The following is a 21,122-nucleotide window of genomic DNA, read 5'->3' as shown; positions in this document are numbered from 1 at the left end:
TTAATCAGAAAAATCATTTTATTTATTTTTTTTAATATATAAAACTACTGAGTGAAACCAAATCTGGTTGCAGCAAATATGTCTTAAGAAAAATACTGTTTATTCCCAGAGCTTGGATATGGATATGAGAAAAAAAGCTTCAGGTTGATGTAGATCTAAGATGGACAGTTTTTCTGAGTGCATGTACCAGTTAACATATAATGCTCCAGTTAATACTAGCACTCAGAAAACTGTGATGCTCTTAGGGGGCAGTATATGCTATTCTTGGCTATCTCTGCTTAACAGCTGCAGACAACTTTGAAAAGAATTTCAGTAATCCTTGTAAAAAATCTATCTAAACTGGAAATCTGCTGTCCTTTTCTTTCCAGCAATAGCATTCTGGAGACCAGGGCCAGAGGAAGTTTAGCTGAAGCTGTGTCATCTTGAGATAGATTAGGGCAATCTGAACTGTCTGCCAGTGAATAGAGAGAGACTTCTGATTCCCTTTTTACTCCTGGTGCCAGTTGCGCAGTCCTGACACTGTACAGTCTCTGGTACTAACTGGGAGACCAGCTCACTGATCTGAGAACTTTACTCTAACCCCCAAAATAAGATCTCAGTATGGAAGCCCTAAACGTTTTCTACTTGCACTCTAGGTAGTGGCTGGGAGCAGGAAATTGTTGAGTAGTCATATTATTTTTGATATCTGAGAAAAATACATTTGAAGGCAGCTAGATTTGGGGACCCCAGAATGTGCTTGGTAAAAAGGGGGACTCATTGCTTCCTTATGAATGATGAACGGTGGGCTTTGGAGTGATGAAGTGAAAGGGCTCAGCATCATTCCCAGAATAGAAAGCATTGGAGTGTTTTGGCTTATAGTAGCAGGGAGTGGAATGGGAGATTTGTCCAGGAGAACACATGGGGATGAAAGCATGTGCAAACTGGTGAAAAAAAAAGGCTGTGGTTGCTGGAGTCATGCTGTCTTCTCTTCTTCATTCATCACTGTAATTGTCTGATAACAGTGGGCTCTAGGGACAAGCCGAGAGGCAGTGATGCCATCCTGCCTGCAAAGCAGTCCATGTGCCAGTCTATCTAGAGCTTGTTGTTCTTCATCCACAGTGAGCCAAGAATACTTCAGTCTGTTGAAATACTTTTCCTACTGAAAGTGAAGAAGGTACTGAGTGGTATCTTCTTGGAGTGGTTCTTCCAACTGTCCATCACTTCAAGACTTTTGGAGACAGTTGTCTCTTCTGTGTTTTCCAGATGACTTCCTTTACATTTTTAGTCTGGGTGGTGGTGTCCTTTATGCTTTTAATTACTACTTTTCCTACTCTGCAGCTGGCTATATTTTGAGTTGGTTCCACCCATAATTTGCCCAGTCATTACAAAAGTTGATGTCAACAGTAGTTCTTTCTTCAAAGAAAATATATCAGAATGTCTTTGATACCTTACAGCTTATCACAGAAGAGACCACATTTTGCAGGGCATTTATGTGTATTTGATGTTAAAACATACTGCAAAGGCCTACAGTTTTACTTCCATTGACCTTCTATGAAGACACAGGCTCACACAGCTCACATCTGTAGCCCTTTGCAGCCCTTTGCCTCCTGTTTGCATCTTTCTTTTTCACTCCAAGTTCCTCCTCAGCAGTCTGTCTTTCGGGTTACGTTCTGCAGGAATGTCTGTCTATTTTGAAGATTACTCTTTAAACTGGAGTCTTGCAGTATTTTCACAAGGAAGTGACAATTTAATAAGGATTTGTCTGCAACAGTGACTATGATTCTCCTTTCTATACTTTGTGCTTACTTATTTATGCTAGTGCAAATAAATGAGTAAGTATATTTAACACTGTAGAGAAAAAGCTTGAAATTTGGAATTTTCTCTCTCTTCTCCCTTCCTTCATAAGTCAAGTAAAATTCTAAAATTACTGACTTAGAAAGAGGTCAGTTCTGTATCTGTTCTAAATAATACACATCCTTTCTCCACACTCTGCAAGAACACCTCCAAAAATCTAGAATCTTTCACTGTTTATTAGCTTACATAATTAAAAATATCTCTCTGCTGCCAATATAAATGAGGAATACTTAAATGAGTTGAATAGAAAATTATGAAATAAATCCTTGAACACTGTTATTTGCAATGTAAGTCTATTAATTGGCTTTATTCTTTAATATGCAGTAGCAGATCTTTTCCTGGGAAACAAGTTGGGACCCAAGATACGGAACAAAATGATGTACAGGATTTATTTTGGAAGAAACATATTTAGTATAATTTTTATTTCTTTTATAGTTCCACATTTTCATGTAGCAGATTGGCCGCACATATACTATAGGAAATGGTAAAGCTCACTCTTGTGGCATAATAAGAGAACTGCAGAAGCAAGAGCTCTTTATTCATCAGTGATTTTTGTTTTGCATAGAAATATTAGAAGTGATTTTTGTAAATTGATCCTTGCTGTTTTCATTTTTTTCTCAGCATTGGTGATGAATAGAACATGGTTTCTTTTGCTCTATAATTCCTTCTTGTGGTCTAAGACACTTCACAGGATTGATGCAGTGTGATCAGGCTGCAGGACATGTATTGATGCTTACAGCACCACTGACCAAGGCTGCTTTACTAAAACTCACTGTTTTTTCATCAATCATGAAATTACGAATGCAGCCAATGAAAGAGTTGCGTGTAGTCAGGCTGGATGTTAGCAGAGACTCTGGAAGAAACAAATTTTAAGGAAAAAGAAGTTAGAGCTTGTGAAAACCAAAATAATCAGGTTGGTAGAATGATCTGTAATGGAACTTAAATCTTCTTAATTGCAGCTCAGTCTCTATTCCAAAGCCCATAATAGATACTATCCATGATCCAACCACCCAGAAAACCAAATAGTGTAGAAAAATTAATTAGATGCTGGAGTAGAGTAGCCAGCTTTTAGAAGAGTCAGAATATATGAAAAATAGTTTTGTTCCACTGAACAGCTTGCATGGATGAAAAGAAGATTGGTGCCTGCAGGCTAGTAAGATGCTGGAGTAAATATGGGGATTTATCTACATTTAGGTATATGTCTCAATAATATATTATTGATAGAGGCTCAATTTGCATTTTTTTAAAGCTGCATTTTATTTAAATAACAGAGTAGATGAATCTCAGGCAATGAATGTGTTTGTAATTCCTTCTAACATTATATGTGTTGTCATCCATGCCTGATTTGTTAGGCTGCATTTAGTTTACTGTATTTACAGGTTATTAGTTAGTACTACATCTTTTTTGTTGTTGTGAAGTTCATTATAAGAATCTTCTATGCCAGAATGATAATAATATTATAGAGCCAATGTATGGCATTGCTTTAGTATTCTATAATTTATGTAGAAGAAGAAAGCTCTATTATGAGGCAGAATACTGTTTGCAATTACCACTTTATATTACCTCTCTGGGAAGAATTCTGTCCTAATAAAACTCCAATTTGGATTTAAAGAGTGAACAGGCATGTGTGCATAGATTTTATTACTCCCTTTAGGCTCATTTTTCCTCCTGCTACTGTCAGATGGATTTGAACATCGTGCACTCAAGACAATAATCCAAGATAAGCAATATAATAAATTCTGTAGTTAGAGATGTTTCTGATTGACATGCAAGAAACAGAAAAATAATGCTGCAAGTTTTCAATGAGAGATGTACAGGAGATGGTTTAAAAATTGGATCATGTAGTGTTGATTACAGTTTGCATAAGAACCCCAACAGAGTAGCTCTGTCTGTTGAATAAGGGAAGTAAATGTAGTAATCTTGGCCCACGCTACACAGATGGTCTGTGAGTCACAAATTCATGTTAGCAGACATCTGTGCAATAGGACTGCACTAGTCAGAATAAGAATCTTCATGTTTTATATTGTGTTCAAAGATGGTATTGCTTGAAGCAGAGGAAAGCATCCTACCAGCAAAAAATCCATAAGACTACAGTCACAGTGAATTTCCAGTTTCATAAATGAGAACAAGTAAATAAATAACTTCTTTAAAAAAAAAAGTAAACCCTTACTGGAAAGGAAAGTGTATAATAAGATTCTTTTTTTTTTCTTTTTTCTGGTTAGCAGACTAGAGAACTGAGTCCATATCCAACTCTCTAGAAACAGTGAATGTATTAAATTAAATGAAAGAAGACATTTTTCTTTTGAGATGTGAGACACAACATTTCTGATTTGCTTTTGAGACTTCGAATTTTACCAGATTGTTCAAGTGGGTATCTTTTGTTCTTTTTTGAAATTAAAATTAAAATTATAGGATGGTTTGGGTTGGAAGGGACCTTAGCAACTATTTTGTTCCAACCCCCTGCCATGGGCAGGTATACCTTCCACTAAACGTGCTTGCACAAAGCTCCATCCAGGCTGGCTTTGAACACATCCAGGGATGAGACATCCACAGCTTCTCTGGGCTACCTGTTTCCGTGCCCCACCATCAAAGTAAAGAATTTCTTCCTCGTATCTAAAATAAATCTACCTTTAGCTTAAAACTGTTGCCCCATGTCTTTTCACTACATCCCCTGATGAAAAGTCCCTCTACAGTCCCTCTTCTGTGCTTCCTGTGGAAACTGCATTGAAATTTGAGAACAAAGCTGCCACATACTCACCTGGTACACCTCCAATAAACACTGGCTCCCTGTGGTCAGTTGCCTTTGGGTTTAGTGGCCCTACTACGTGGTTGACTTCTGAGTCTACATCCAGCTGCACCACGTTAGCATCTCTAATAACTAAAGGGAGAAGGAACAGATATCAAAAAGATTTTCAGAAGTATCATTTGAAGACTTTATGACAGAGAGATGTATCAGTTTGATCTAAGTTGTTTGATTTAGTCTTTGCTTAGCTATGAGCTATGGTTACTGTCAGTGCCCACAGTGTGTGTGGGCAGATACTGGCACAGAACAGGGTCAAAGCAAGATGAGAGAGTGGAAGCAAGGGTATTTCTGAGTGAGGTTCTTGATTGCTGGTGCTTATGTCTAGACTGTAGGGCATGTGCATGCAATGGTGGGCTGCTGAATAAAACCGGTTGCCAAATCATTCCCAGTAAGGTCCTAATTTGAATGCAGTGAGTTTTTCTCCTTGCTTGTTCCTTAAAAAGGAAACTAGAATGCATAGGGAAAGGGCATATACTCAGGTCTCTTCTGTATGCAACACGGTGAGCATTCAGACAGAAAAGTAAGGGAGTCCAAAGTACCTGAGGTTTAGGTGTACTTTTTGACTTTCAAACCCAGGAATGAAGGATTCCTATCTGGCACAGGGGTAAAATCCTGACTGTAAATCTCTGTATGTGAGGCAGGGGTTCCTCAAATCTGTCCCGCTGACCTCTTAAGGGCAGCATACTTGTGCTCAGTACTAGCTTCTACCACTGTATTTAACCTCTAATTGGAAAAAATGGGAAAAGAAGAATAACATCTGGTTTACATCTTAGAAAAGGTTGACAGCATTTCCATGAGGCAGTCTTGTGTTCCCTGAACAACAAGCATTCATCTTTCTTTGTATTTGTTAGGAACTTGGTCTCGCCCTCCCAGGACACTACAATTCCTATGTGATTCCTATATGAGTGAGGAAAAGGACTGCCACTTTTGTACAAACTGCATCTTGACAAAGAGAAAGGGAAGACCTGAAAATATCTCCAGTGCACTGGCCCATGGAAATAGATAGCTAGGAAGGGAGGTTTTGGCACTGCTACCTTTCTTAAAGGTATGATCATGCTTTACTGACCTGCAATTCGGTGCCACCTGCCATCGCAGAGACTCTGTTTCAGTGTCACTGAAGTTGAAAAATCCCTGATTCCATTATTCAGTTTCACAGTAACCTGGAAGAAAATAATGTACTTGTTGGTGTAAAACCTCTTCTTTTTTTCCCCTTCTTTTGTGATAATGCAGTATTCTCCACTCAGAAGCAAAAAAAACCCCAAAACTAACTAACACCATTTTAAATAATGAAATTATTTAGAATAAAATATCAAATTCACAGATTTTTTTTTAGATTCAATAGTGCTAAACATTTCTGATTTGAACTCAGAATAGAATTCAAAAAAAGATTCAAAAATAACAGCTAATTTTACTCAGATTTCCTAGTACTGCTACTCTATAATTTCCTGTGTGTTAAATTAGTGTTTAGATGATGTTTTGGCATCTTGATAGCCACTTAATAAGAAAAACAGTCACGAAAAACCTAAACAAACAGACAAGATCTGAGAAATACAGACAGGGGACTTTAAGAATGACTTTTAGGTTACTTTCAATTTTACCAGGAAACCTCTGGCAGAACTATAAAGTGTACCTAATTTTGAATTTTGTACCTCTGCTTTAATCATTTGGATGAGTACCTCCCTGCATGGAAACACCCCTGTAGTAGCAGAGCAGCACTGCATCCCTTTTGCAGGGCACAAGACTCCCAGTGGTGGCTGTTGGATAAGTCATACACTGAACCTACCCACTTAGGGTTGGAAATAGATGAACTTTATGGTTCCTTCCAACCTAAGTCAGCCTCACTTATATATCCCTCTCTTTGGCTGGCAGTTAGATACTGGGACAGTTAGATACTGCATTGCAACAGTTATGGAATATCCACACTGCTCAGTCTCCTGACTATGCTGAGTTTCTTTATTGCAAAAAGAAAAGTTTAAATAAATAAATAAATAAATAAATAAATAAATAAATAAATCACTGCTCTAAATGTTTGCTTTTTTTGTCTATTTATACTGCAACTTATTGTTACACGTGTACAGTGGAGGGACCCAGAGGATACTGATGAACATAACAAAGGATAGCACTGGCAACAACTATCTGATATGCTTATTTCAAACTTTCCTCAAAAATCCAGGAATTTTAGAAAATGGATCAGCAGGCAATCAGAACCTTGCCTTTTCCTCATCTTTCCCCATTACACACATTTGCTAAAGCAAGAAGAGAATGTGCTCAACCCAGACTTCTCTTTTAACATACAAGAAATAAAAATCATCTTATTTACTATATATTTTTAATATGTGGATGAAAAAATAGTATCAAAGCATCAGTGCTCTGGTAATCAAATATTTATTGTTGGCACCAATAAAGTGATCTGATTTTGTCTGCAGTGTTATTTTTTTTGTATGTTAAAAGAAGTATCTGAGTTGCCTAATCTAAGCAGTTAACTTATCTAGGAGAGAAATAAGAATCAAATAATGCCAAATTTGTAAAACAAAAGCTGCATATAGCAGAGCCCGACTAGGCAGTAGAGGAACCAGTCAGAGAAGTGGAGGAAATGTGACCATTATACCTGTCCATTTCTCATGTGCATATTCAGGTACTCTCCATTCACACTGTGGCCATGCAGTAAAATTCCTGAGCTACTTCGGGGACGTATTTCAAAAACAACTTCAAATTTCAGACCTAGACTGAAGGATTCATCTGTGAGAGAGAAAGAATACATTATCTTTGTACTGAGTTAATGGTGAGCCTGGACATCTACTCAGAGTCCCAGGGTAGAATCTATATCTTCTGTCTTCGGAAGTATTAGAACCTGTTCCAATACACATACTTGAAGAGATAGCATGGTTTGCCACCCATTTACACTTCTGTTTGATTTTGTTTGAAGTACTAATAATAGTTTGCTTGTGTTTTTCATTATTCAAGGAAAAAAAAAAAGATATTTTCTTTAAAAGTATTAGCAATGAAATGGACAGCAGAAAATAGGTTCTATGTGGGTTTTTGGCAGTTTCTTATTGTGCAATTTGCTAGATATTCAGCAGTTTTTACACGGTGAGTGGGAGTTCACTTGAGCTTTGATGATTCAATAGCAGAAAGTCCCTTTTTCAATTTGCTGGCAGGCCAGGGAGCAAATTAGAAACACCACGTGGTTCTTGGTGTTGCAAAAATGTGACCCCCAAAAAAAGCCTTCTTAGAACATTTCCTGGAACACAGTAGTCTTCGATGATAGAAAAGATGGATCTGTCATGCTGTTCATTATCAAGATGTTCAGAAAGTCTTTTCATAGAATTTTTGAATTATGTGTTATTTTATTAAGTAAAAAATAAGGAATGTTGGTGTTCTTGGTTTTAGCCAAATTGACTTTTGTGTCTATAATAATTGTTACCATATTAGAATCTGTTCTCTTGTGAAATTATTCTAATTATTTTAAATATATGCATTCATACATCCATACAGATATATTTATGTAGTAACTTGTTAATTTTCATGCAGACATTCTTAACCTGTCAACATCAGCTGCCTACCACAATTATGATCTGTATCTAATAATCTTTGCAGCTCACAGCTTTGGAAATTATCACATTCTTTAGTGAAATATACTGTTTTGAAGTACAGTGAAAAGTATGGTTTCATTACTGAATATATTTCAGCAGCACGTTACCAAGGACGACGTATCCTCCTTCTGATGAAAAGTACGTTCCTGCTTCTGATGGGCCTTCAAAGCAAGGTGTTACACTAAACGTTTGTGAAGCTGAAGTAATTGATCTTCCATTGAGCTGTAAATTGCTGAGACAGCCATTAAAACTGTAGACTGAATTAATCTGGGGGAAGAAAGAACATGATTGATAGAACCACTGGAAACAATGTGCATAGAGCAAGGCAGTATTGTACATACCACGTAACCTCAAGGCAAGACAGTAGTCAATTTCTCCTGAAGCGTGTAGCTATCTTGTTAGGCACGTATCACCAAAGATTATCTTGAAGGAGTCTTTGATGACGTTGATTTTTCCTTCAACATTCCTTTCTATATACTTTAATGTCAAAGATATAGAGCAGAATACTGATTTCTAGGTACTGTCTCAGAAGAACTGAGACAACACTAAAACTTATATATCTCAGATCTTAGGGTGAAATTGATCTCAACTAATTTTACCTCACACATCTAAGCTTGAATGTTGCTAAGGCTTCTCTCTTCCTCAGGGACCACTAGCTTTCCAGATGCTGCTACAAGTCTACTGAAATCTACCCCGCTACTGAGCTATCCTGGCTCAGCCCTGTGGGATCTCTGCTATCACATGAACTGAGCTGTGAGCTCCTCAATGTACTGAGGACTGGGAACATACCTTTCTTTGGACTCATCCTTATAGGCATCTTTTGCTCTAGCTGTACATAAACGTATGGATGATGTAATAGCTGTCTGATTTACCTGGATATTTTTCACAGCTTTTCCTGGAGCTACACCCCCAATATACAGTGGTTCAGTGACTTGCCAGGTATTAGCATTGCCATTGAAAGCTTCTTCTAGTACTCGGAGACCATCAATTATCAAGCGACCAATATTTTTGCCTCTAATAAATATCACCTAGAAAGGGAGGAAAAAAATTTGGAAGATTACTTTCATATGTTGAGGGAACATTCCACTGCAGTGAAAGAAAGTAAGAAGTTAAGAAGAGAAGCTTGTGAGTCATACTTTGCAAATCAATTTTATTAACTGCTGGACAACCTTCTCTCTTCACATCTGTATAAAGGTTAGATTGTAAAACTGTAGTCTTACCATTCTGGTGTATGAGGTGTCACAGGGTCTACTGAGATCCGCTCATCTTATATTTGCACATATGATTTGTTGCTACAGTACTATCACTATTAATATTTTCATGGACATCTCCAGTTTTATGGTCTGGATTTATCCAACCAGCTTTAAAGACCTAAGCACCCAAGTTAGGAGCTTAGTGACTGTAGAGTCCCTCTGTAGTCAGTGAGGAGAAACAGATATGTACAGTAGGAAATTCACCTTGCCCCTAAAATTGTCTTTTTATTTTCATGGACTACAAAGAGTGCCTAAGATAGCTATGCTCCTGACTTAGGCACTTCAAAAAATTTGCTGAACAAAATTATCCTAGTCCTTCCTTTCCTAGCTTTTTTTTCTCCCCTCACTGTTCTGCATTTCTGCACACTTCTCTTATTTCTATTCACACAATAGTTTTGTGAGTTCCTGGACTTTTATAGCTGATTCACTTTTCTATCCCTAGTTAAGGACTTTATAAAATACATTGTGAAAGTTTAAAAAGTACTGGCAGAAGCTTCTCCAAATATAGGTGTGGTTATGAAAATGTGAATGAAACCTTCATGAGTTATCGGATCAGCAGTGTCTTTACTGCAGCATTATAGCACGTATCATTATACTGATTACTTTCTTTTACTTACATTGTGCCAAAGGCCATCATTGTATTTCTCTTGGCTCTTAATCCTTATCTTCTGATGACCAGCATTAAACATAAAAATGAGTCGTCCGTGAGCAACAAAAAGGGTCATGAAGTTGGTCTCCTTTTGGTCTGAGACATAGAAAATCATTCCATGAGACGAGTGAGTCTTCAGACTGATAGAGAACTGAGCTCTGGCAAACAAAAATGCAGTGTTAGTATTAAAGCAGATTTTACTGACTGAAATCAAACTGCAGGCAGAAGATGACTGAATTTTTTGTCTCATTGTATGGAATATTTATCTCCTTTATGGAAGATATGTTTCTGATAAACTTTCTAGTAGTTTTGAAGTAGAAGTTGGAGAAGAAGCTTCTTTGCAAGGCAGATTTTCAAAAACCAAAATTTATTGAGCGAATAAAATCAATACAGACCACCAGAAAATGACAGTATATACATTTTTGTTCACAGCAGTGTTGGAGGACTTTAACATTTTTCCAGCAGTGGCTCTGTACATGAACATTTAAAGTTACTCTAGACTTGCTACTAAATTTCTTCATCCTCGTAGGTCCTCATGACATCTAAGACAACATGGCAAATTATGCTAACTCAGCTCAACATAGTGAGCAGTTGAAGATTACTTCAATGATTAGTATCAGGTTTATTATTTAGGTCTAAAAAATGGCAAAGCTATATTAGTGTAGTACAATGACAGAACAGATTAGTTCTGCTTCTCATGTTAGATGAACTAGCTTAGCTGCTGTTTCTCACATGCCATACATGCTAAGGGCCTTGCCAATATCAGTTGTTGTAAAACATCACGAGTCATTGGTTTTTTAAAATGCACATTACAATGAAAAGTGTGTAATAACAGTTGTAATGTCTTGTAAGGATCAGTAGAAATGTTAGAGATTGGGTTTTCCTTGTTCCATCTCACATGGGCATCATCAGGACTGCCCTAAGTAAAACACTGTTGATTTAAAACTTAATGTTTTTGTTATCTAAGCCAGGAAACAGCACTCTTCTTTTCTGAATTAGTGGTCTGGTATGCTTCCAGGAAGCCCTGTGTTGTTGAATTTATTGTCTTTCATGGAAAGTATTAAACCAAAATCCTGTGCTGGTCAAAACATATCATATGGCATGTTCTGTGGGAGTCTGAGGGTTCAATATCCACAATATTTGGACTCATTATAAATTATTTGTATTTATGTTATGGCCTGAAGTGGACATGGTTTTCATAGTTTTATGTCCTACTGCATGGTGTAGATTCCTGAGCACTGAACAGCTGCTAACATCCACTCAACACATAACTATGCTTCATTTCTGGGTGAACAATCATGTTTTCCAGCTCTAATCTAATGCCATTACTTCTCACAAAAAGAGACTGATGATGCACTGCTTGTATATAACTAACATCCTTGAAGTCTTTATGCAAATGGGCAAAGAAACTTCTTTAAAAAAAAAAAAATATATATATATAATATAGATGAAGGCTCCACAAAAAGAATGGAATTGAAAACACATTGCAAAAATTTGCCTAAGATAAAATAAAAACCCTCAAAACACAGTAGCAGCAATAATATGCCCTTTTTCTTCTTTCATTTTTCATATACATCTCTTGCCTCCTCAGTAATTATATTTTTTATTTCTGAAGTCTCATTACCTTTCACTGAAATCCTTTGGTATGTGATCAAATTCTTGCCGACTGTTCGCTGTACCTCCAAACTGGTATGCATGTTCAGTTGCCTTGGGATTCATAGGCAACTGGCATTGAGGGTCTTTTTGCATATTCACTTCTTGATACAGTTTTTTGAGGCCAGTTGAAGGCTGTGAGACCTTGTCCTTATCTCTTCCCACCTTCACAGAAAGAGAACCATTAACCTGAAATTTTAACTAGAGCTGGACATTAAAAAAGAGGATTATTTACATATAAGTTAATAATATGCTTTTTTTTTTTTTTTCTTACAGAAATACAGGGAATGGTTCCCAGTCAGATTTTCCTTACAGAGATCTACTATAGATGCTAATGTAGAGCAGAAGGGATAAACAGAATGCCTGTGTATAATTATAATCCATTCTTTTGCAGTTTTCCTGATAGACTCCTCTTCTATGCTTTTGATGATATAAGCAATAGTACAAGTATAAAGGAACACTCTTGGACCAAAAGTGCTGCATGCTGGAAGAGGGATTTTTTTTTCTCATTTATGCATATTCATATGTGCTTACTGCACCCAGTAGAGTGAGGCAAATTGAATTAGCTGAAGAAAGCTTATTGCCTTTAGCCTGTAGAAAAACCAAGAAGAGCTTTTTTGCAAGACATTTAAAAATATGTCAAAAATTTTGTTTTACAGTTCCAGTAAAAGAAAATGGTGTGAGTGTAGGCCAGATAGGGCAGTGATTTGCAGTGATTCAGTGTGTAAAGGAATGGAATCCTTTCCTTTTCTACACACAAAATGTTCCTCAAGTATTACATTTTTGGATCCATAACTTTTTACAGAATTTAAAGTTACAACACAATACGTATCAACTCTGTACTGATACTATTTGTAGCAAACCTTTTTATTACGGTTTCCTTTGGCTTTTGATGAGTTTCTTCCTTTCTTATGAAGCAGAGCAACTGGTGGGGATTCAACAGGGCATCCATAAAAGGAAGTATGAACTTTCTCCGAGTACCGCTGGAAATCTTCCACTTCAACCTCCCGATCCAATCTATGTTTCAAGGAGAGGATGACAAAATCAGCTTTTTTTTTTTTTTCCCCAATGATGTTATTTTTTTTAATAAAAAGAATCACAGTAATTTACATTTGTATTTTAAATAATGTTTTGATGGATTTTTTTCATTCTTCGATTGTGAATAAGTTACAGATTGTATCAGTCAGTGTTTGGGTATTGTGGGCAGCCTATACTACTTTTGTATGTTCTATCCATGCTTTCAAAAACAGAGAGCCTGAATCTGCAATCTTCTATATAAGAACATTTCCTAAAGTGATTAAGGCCAACAAATATGGACCATTTTCACATGACTAAACTCCTAATTTCAGCAGCGTTCAGGAGATGCCTTAGCATCATTTTGTTTCAAAGGCAGAGATGAAAGCTACATCATATAAATGTAAATGAAAGCTATGCAAATTCCATATTGCACAAACAGAATTAGCAGGTGCAACAGTGAAAACTGATTTACATCAAATTATTCCCACTTCAACAATATCACAACCTACCAAGTCTGTGCCAACAGATTCCATAGAAAATAAGGTGAGAAACTTATGCACACATACTGTCTAGCTTCACAAAATGAGAGAGGGATTTTTATTGTTAAAATAAATCAGTTCTCTGGAGCTATAACCCGAGCTGTCAGGCAGCAATTGCCTGGTAATGTGTTTGGGAGAATGCCACACACCTAGTGAAGTATGCATTGCTTATACACCCAGTGAAGTTGGCTTGCTGCGTTTTGAGGGGAGAGCCACCAAAATAGAACTTCTTGATGCTGTCAGGGCTTTTCCCTGCTCTGTCCTTCACTGGATTCTTCTTGCTTTGTTTCTTGTCATCAACACTCAGCTCATATCTGCAAAGACAAAGCATCCACTTTGTAGACTCATTTTGGAAAAGCCTATGTTGGTCATTAGACATATTACGTGCATCTAAAATGTTCTGCTCGATGTATAAAGTAATGGAATAGCAGCGCTTTGTAGTCATGAAGAGACCCTTCCTGCTTCCAGCTGTGCAACAAGCATCAATGCAAATAGCCCACTGGCAACTAGTGTCCAAAGGCACAGGGATATGAAGTCCAAAAAAATACAGCCTGCCCAGTGAAGATACATAAACCAAGGGATTACTAATAAATAGAGGAGCCAATGTTTGGGTAATAGAAGACCTAAGCACATACTATTTCTTCTTTATGTCCCTATCTCTTTTTCCTTCTCTTTCATCACAATACATTGATGTTTGACCTCATACAATGTTCTATATCTAATATCAATTTGCAACTAACACTTAATTTCTGCAAGTATCAGGAAGAGTACTACTGCTTTAATGAGGAAATGAGTAAAGCTAAAACATTCAACACGGATTTTGTTTGTCAAGTTCAGATTTCAGTGCACTCAGTGAAACATGACAGCTCTCAGCACTGTTCCAGGGCACCTTTTTTTCACTTGCATCTTTTTGAACTATGTTTTTCGGATGTAAGAAACCATAGGTGCAAACATTCCTTTCAGTTAGAAAGCTGAGAATGACCTGGTTATAGCTGCATAGGCAAGATTCTTGAAGAAAGATTGTTTGAGTATTGGACTGTCTTAAGAAAACCCTAAACACAGAAAACAACAGTAAAATTCATACCAACAAACCAATGCTTTCAAGTTTTCTGATAAGTGGGTACGTAGATTTATTCCCCACTGCCATATCTAATCTAACATTTGCATCTGTCAGTACTAAAAACAATTTAAATATGTTCCACTCTGTATATCCCAAATGAATGCCTTTTCTGAAGATGCTTCAACTATTTCAGGGTCAATTTGGGATTGCTTTAACAAATCAGAATAATCAATCCTGATGAAGAATGAATCTCATGCTACTTTTTAATTATATTAAACTGCTTTCATACCTAAGGACAAAAAAGGACTAAGCTTTTAAAACCACAATTCTTTTCTTTTAGTTTTAGTAACAATTCCCAGCACCTCATATTCAGGTCACAGGGCAAATTTCAGTCAGAGATTTTGTCTTTGATTTTTTTTTTAAACTGAATTAATCAGTTAAAAATATAAATGAAAAGCCCACTTTGAAAGAAAATATTACATGTTAACATGTTCTTTACATGAAATATTTATATTCTAAAGGTAGGGATTAAAAGGTGCTAGACAGCTTTACCTTTCTGGTGTGACAGAAGTAATGATAAAGTGAGTTTTTCCATCGTTGTAATTTTTGTCTGGTGATTGAATTTTGATTCCACTTGCATTTAAAACAACAGCACCTCTGTCCATAGAGATGGATAATACATCTGACTGAAATACAGACAAAAACATCTTCATAAGTGAGTACACTATGGGAAAGTTAACAGTTCTGTACATTTTCCTGTTGGATTTACTTTCTCCAGCTGAGGTTTCTTATCACTATTTTCCCTATTTTTACTGTCTTTTGCACAGACTGAGAACCAAAAGAGGAGAATATCTCAAATTGATATTCTTGTGTTTTTTTAAGCCTGAATTCTGGGAATTCTGTTGCTGATTATGTTTCATGTATCTGTCACAGGAACTTCTTCTACCTAGCCTGGAAATATGATGTTTACATTTCCGTTGTGCTTCTGGCACCACTGCTGTGGTACTATACAGAGCAGCTTAGCTCTTAGCAAGATTACCGCTGTCATAAGGCCAATGCATTTTTTCTTTTCTTAATTCCCTCTAATCTGACATGTTCAGTCACTCAAAATTATCTTAGAGATATGATCCTTTATCTGGGTCAGGCATACAGGATCAGAGTGCCACATAGCTTGAATATTATCTGTTTCATTAGCACAAGCACTGCCACTGTGCACTCAGAGGAATCATGCTGTCTCATTCTGTCAAGTACTAAATTGCTGAACTTCCATTTCTTAAACAGGGCACTTAGCATCTCATAGGATTAGAGCTTTTGAGTTAAAAACAGAAGTGGTGTACAGAGTCTCATTTATGCAAGCAGCATGGATAACCAACATGGTTTCAATTTAAGGCAATATTCCATGCTGTAAAAAGTGGTTATAGGTGTCATACAGCCTTCCTTGCTGCACTGCCCATGATCTTCTGCAAGTATGGCAGAGAAGACTTTTGAGATGGCTGCAAATGTTCTGTCATCTGAGCTCGTGGGTGCTGCTGAAACTGCAGAATTCTGGAATCGCTCTGGTTCATTCAACATTTTGGGAGTGCAAGTCCATATTTCTGCCCATGGCACTCCTTCAAGGGGATATTTGGAGTGACTTGGCTTCCCATAGCTGCAAGGAGCCATTCTCAGGTTCAGCTTTTCCTGGTCATACACAGAGGTCTAAGAACAGGGAATATAGGCAGTTTTTTGACTGGTTTCTGTAAACTCTGCAATACTCAGAATAAGATCCTATTAATCCAAACAAATGTTCTGCCTTTGCTTGTAGGGAGTATTATTTGTACTTCAGTAGCATCTACAGGTCCAAATAGGGATTGCAGTGCAGTAAGATCCGCTTTCTATCAAAATAATGTCTAGGCATTGCAGGGTTTCATCTGTGAATCAAATGTGAACTGTGAAAATAAGTACACTGAGGAATGCTTCTATATTGCAGACTGCTTTCTCTATCATTAAAAGATGAAGTGAAAAATTCTATTATACCCATAATACTCTCCTGGAAAACAATCCAATGGAAAAAATAAAACAAACAGTAAAGAAAGATGTACTCACTCCTTCAGAATAGTAGAACAGCAGCCCATTGGGCTGCAATGTCCGGAAATTAAAGCCTCCTTCAAATTCACTTAAGAGGGACACTTTTTGGCTTGATGCAATGAAGCTCTCTCCATTGAAATATGCTTTGCGAGATATCTGTGTGTTAAATAAAACAAATTTACATGTAAACTTCATAAAACATTCAAATAATAAAAAGAATGAGGCTATTTTTTTTTCTTTTAAAGACTAAGCCAGTTCAGTTCCTCTATAAAAATTCAATTTTTTTGTGTATGTTCTTAAGCTAACTTTAGAAGCTCTCCCTGGCATGCTGTGAAAATCATAAGGAAGTATACATATTTTAGACAGTGCAAGCTAAATTGCTTTTAGTTTCCTGGGATTCTTGGCCTCATCCTAAGTCTGCTGATCCTAAAAATGAACAAGAAGTCTAGAAGCAGAGGACGCTTAAGCCTCTATCCAAGTTGTATGGCTCTGAGAACTACCCCAGCATACTAGCATGTTGCACTGAATGCTGGTGTGGGGGACTGATTGGACATGAGAGTCTACAGCCCCCTGAGAGAGAAGGAAAACTGGGTCTGAGATAGGACAAATTGCAGCTGGCCAAATTGCATTCTCCTTTATAGAAGGTGAGATTGAGCAATGAATTATACTAGTGGTGGGCTCCTTCGTGTTTATGTATTCTCAGTGTGGCTTTAGATAGTCGTGGCCATAGTATAAAGACCACAAACACTGTTTAGATTTACCAGTCTTGCACTGTAATGAAGAAATGATGAATGATGGAAAGGATCAGAAAGTAAAAGACAATTTTCTTGGCATTAAAGCTGATGCAGTTGGCCCATGTATGACGGAGGTAGAGCTAGATTGATGTAAGAGGTTTTTTTGTAACTCATTAGAAGGCTGAATATCTTGCTGTTTTTTCATCCCAAACACCTGCAGCAGGACGCATTTGGGAACAATTCTCCTTGTTTCTTTAATAAGAACTAATTTACCTGAGAATATTTCCATTCAGAATACAGCATACAATGTATTTCAAATCCAGCCTTCATATTACAATTTCACAAATAATAACAGTATCAAGTAATGTAGCTTCTGCTGCAATTCTCTGTGAGAATCATATCGCATGTCAGCAGACTTAGCATGTGTGTACGCACACACAAACACACACACACAATGAATGAATGAGTTTTCATTTCCTTTTTTGAAGTGTTACCTTCCATTGTTTGGAGTGAAAGACAAGCTCATGAGTGTATCCATTGCCAAAATTTTGTTGTTATGTTGCCTCACAAATTAAGTTATGCTTACCAGTGAATCCTCAGGGCACCCGTAGCTGATTCCCAGGGTTCCTGGTTCTTCCAACAAGTTGAAATCCTTCTTTTGGAACTGAAAACCCTTCATGCAGCCTTTAAAGCCAATAATTCCTGCCAGATGTGAACTAATGCTGTTGGAAAACAATGTCAAACAAGCTGCAATTACATATTTTTTGCCTTCCAGAATATACATTTATTGCCAAGGTGTTCTAAAAAATTTGGAAAAGCTTCAGTCATTTGCCTCACTTGTGCCCAATTCCTACATCTTTATGTAAAAAAGCTACTTAACCACATTAGTGGTTTTGAAAAGTCAAGATGCACCAGCTGTAATAAATATTACAGGGAGAAGTGTATGAGAATTCAGAGAGAAAACATGTACAGAGCAACTTAAAAAGATAAAAGTGGTTGCTGAAACAAAAGGACATATTTCTAAATGGATCTGTACCCAATTATGATAAAAATAAATTGAGTTATGTCTTCATTTATCATTTTAGAAAAGTTCTACTTTAATTTTCCTTTCTTGCTTTTACTGGCAAGCTCCTTTCTTATTCTGGGAAGCAAATGGATCTGTATTTCTTAACAAGAATTAATAACAGAGGTCAAGGAAGTAAGAGTAAATACTGATTGCTGGTGAATAGGTTTACATAGGTTTAAATTAGAGCAGTAGGTGGGCTTCCAGGATACTTTCTACGTTGGATTTGAGGTGCATAGCACAGCATTGTATCCCAGCTGCTGTTGCTCACTGCTCAAAGTTTTTCTACTCCACTCCTCACTGAGATAAAACAGCATTACAGCACAGGACAAATGTCACTGAATTTATCCTCACAATATTCAAGCTGTATGAAGAAGAAGAAATTTGCCAAAAACTGCAGAGGGTCTGTGACAGAGCAGGGAAATGACATGGGGCTTATTTGGTACCAGTCTAGGAGATAATCAGGGAACAAATACACTGAAGGAATGAATGTGAAGCTCAGAGTTTTGACTTGGCAAACATGTAGACAGTCTTTGTGCCTTCCACAAGACTTCCTAGTAGCTAGGTTCTCATCTCACATCAGATAATACTGACTGTCCTGACATCTGCTTCTGCGATAGTTTTCTATGCTCTATATCATTGTAAGGTAGGCACTGGAAACATGAAAAACGAATCAAGCTCTGGAAATATTTGCTTTTCTACGCTGGCTAAAATGGACCATCAAGTGGAATAGTTCAGATGCACATGTCTGAAATAAGGGGAGAGGGGGAGCATGTTGAGGCTTCATCTGCTGCTCAGTGAAATCAGCAGGAAAGCTAGATGAATGGGAAGGCTCCAGTCATTCTCACTGGGATTTGGATCACAGTGTGTGGATCAAAGTGTAATGAGTCAGTCAGTTTAGCCTCTACTCTGACTGATCATGCAGAAGCTGCAAACAGGCCATTAATTTAATAACGTTTTCTAGAAGCAAACAGAACTGAAGAAGATAGGTTTAAAGACAAAGAAAAATGTCTTCTAAATTAGTTCTCACATTTCCCAGCCCTCAGAACTTCTAGCTCCATGTAAGAATTTGCTTTATGAAGTGAGTGAAGCGGGAGAAAAAGTGTAGTTGAAATAAAGGAAAATATACTGCTTTGAAGAAAAATTAAATTTCTCCTTTAACTCTACAGCTACTTTTGCCCTGCTGCTGTACCCCAATGTCAGTCAAATGTCAATCTGCCTAAAAAAAGGAAACATAGGTATCAATAGTAGCTAGCTAGATAGTTGCATTTCTTCAGTGTCATAATTCTAAAAGCAAACTATGCATCCATTGGAAATGAAAACTTGTCACCACATTTGAATCATAATTTTTTGCTGTTTAGCCTTGTCTTGAGAACAAGGCGGGTATGATATACAAAACAAAGCTGTAGCTCTGTGTAAATCATTTCAATATAACTTTCCAATTTTTATAATATTTTTACCATATTTTTATAATGCCTATTGTTATTTTTCTCTGATACCACTTGTTCTTTTTTTTTTTTTTTTCTTTTTCTTTTTCTTTTTTCCTTTACATTATCTTCCAGATGTTTTGTAGAATGACCACAATACATTTGGAAAACCATGGACATAACTCATGTGATTCATCTTGTATCCTACATTTGTGAACAAGTTTAACTTGCTATGGGGCTACTCAACTGCATGAATTTCTGCATCTTTCTGATGTTTTCAGTGTTCTCTAGGCTTGAGTAATGAAAGTATTTTTCACAATCCTTTTACATTTTTTCCCCCTAAATCATTAATGTATTCAGTATTGACCCTAAGAGAGATCCTTTGGGCATGCGCTGTGGAACTTCTATTGTGTGAAAATGGAGGAGTTACTACTCTGTTTTATTTTCCCTTTCCAGGCATTTTATAATCCAATACAGCCTTTCCTTCCTCCAACCCACCAGTTTTTTCAGTAGCCCTTGTGATAAACCTTTATGAAGAGCAATGAATATCGCACAGGCTACTGCTCCCTTATCCCCCATTTTATTTTCATGTTCAATTAATTACATGGGGTCAAAAGGCATAATTTTCTTTTACAGGGTTTTGTCCCTATCTTTAAGTGTGTATCATTACATCTCATTATTTATCAATTCCAACGAAAGGGTCTCCTGGAAACAAAATAAGGTTTCAGGAGACTTACCAGTAATTCCTAGTAATTATTCTGCAACATTTGCTATCCTCTCTTTTTAAAAAACATCACGGTTATTTTAAAGAGAACCTGTATTTCTGCTAGCAGTTGTGACTCTTTAGTTAGCAGCTAGAGCCCTTTTGAATCTCTGAGCTCTAGGGAATGTGTATTTCCTGCCACACCCTTCTTCAAGCATCTGCCCTGATCTCCCAGAGTGTGACACTGCCTTGGTGGATTACCATTACAGTAAATTGGAGTATTATGGTTCACTGGGATCAAGCTTGGCTTCTATCAAGTGATAGAATGATACGTATGATAGGAAAATGAGACTTTTATTTTCTTCCCACACCCACTCAGAGCCAGCTGACTTGAATTTAAAGAGAAAATAAGATTCAACAGAACTGATGTGCACAGTAGGAAAGATATCATCTTTAGATTTGAAAATGCAGTTGGTGAAGAGTTTTGATCCTTCAGCTAATGCATTTTCATTTCACAAAGATATTTTTGCACAGTGAAAAGAAATAATGATTCTACATATTCATGCATGTCCCCTATGAAGACAGGCTGAGGGAGCTGGGCTTGTTCAGGGAAAAGAAGGCTGTGGGGTGACCTCATTGCAGCCTTTCAGTACCTAAAGGGAGCCTATATACAGGAAGGGAGTCAACTCTTTGAAAGGACAGATAACAGCAGGACAAGGGGAAATGGT

At 37.1% G+C, this 21,122-nt stretch overlaps 1 protein-coding gene across 2 annotated transcripts in view; it reads right to left on the bottom strand.

Annotated features, from left to right (window-relative positions):
- The window catches only part of LAMA4 (laminin subunit alpha 4), a 96,946-nt gene continuing 75,824 nt past the window's right edge, over nt 1–21,122 (bottom strand). For both annotated transcript variants that reach the window (XM_085217451.1, XM_085217452.1), the window contains exons 26-38: nt 17,788–17,923; nt 16,486–16,623; nt 14,953–15,086; nt 13,490–13,654; nt 12,648–12,801; nt 11,756–11,949; nt 10,100–10,289; nt 9,102–9,257; nt 8,337–8,496; nt 7,245–7,375; nt 5,703–5,796; nt 4,592–4,711; nt 1–2,686 (exon numbers count right to left, since the gene is read on the bottom strand). In XM_085217451.1, coding sequence (XP_085073577.1) covers nt 2,541–2,686; nt 4,592–4,711; nt 5,703–5,796; nt 7,245–7,375; nt 8,337–8,496; nt 9,102–9,257; nt 10,100–10,289; nt 11,756–11,949; nt 12,648–12,801; nt 13,490–13,654; nt 14,953–15,086; nt 16,486–16,623; nt 17,788–17,923 — 1,918 coding nt within the window. In that variant the 3' untranslated portion in view covers nt 1–2,540. The remainder of the gene's footprint in view (nt 2,687–4,591; nt 4,712–5,702; nt 5,797–7,244; nt 7,376–8,336; nt 8,497–9,101; nt 9,258–10,099; nt 10,290–11,755; nt 11,950–12,647; nt 12,802–13,489; nt 13,655–14,952; nt 15,087–16,485; nt 16,624–17,787; nt 17,924–21,122) is intronic.

The sequence above is a fragment of the Meleagris gallopavo genome, chromosome 2, assembly GCF_905368555.1.
Source record: "Meleagris gallopavo chromosome 2, MGAL_WU_HG_1.1, whole genome shotgun sequence".
Classification (NCBI taxonomy): domain Eukaryota; kingdom Metazoa; phylum Chordata; class Aves; order Galliformes; family Phasianidae; genus Meleagris; species Meleagris gallopavo.
The sequence above is the reverse complement of the archived record's forward strand: the minus strand, read 5'-3'. Positions and strand labels throughout refer to the sequence as shown.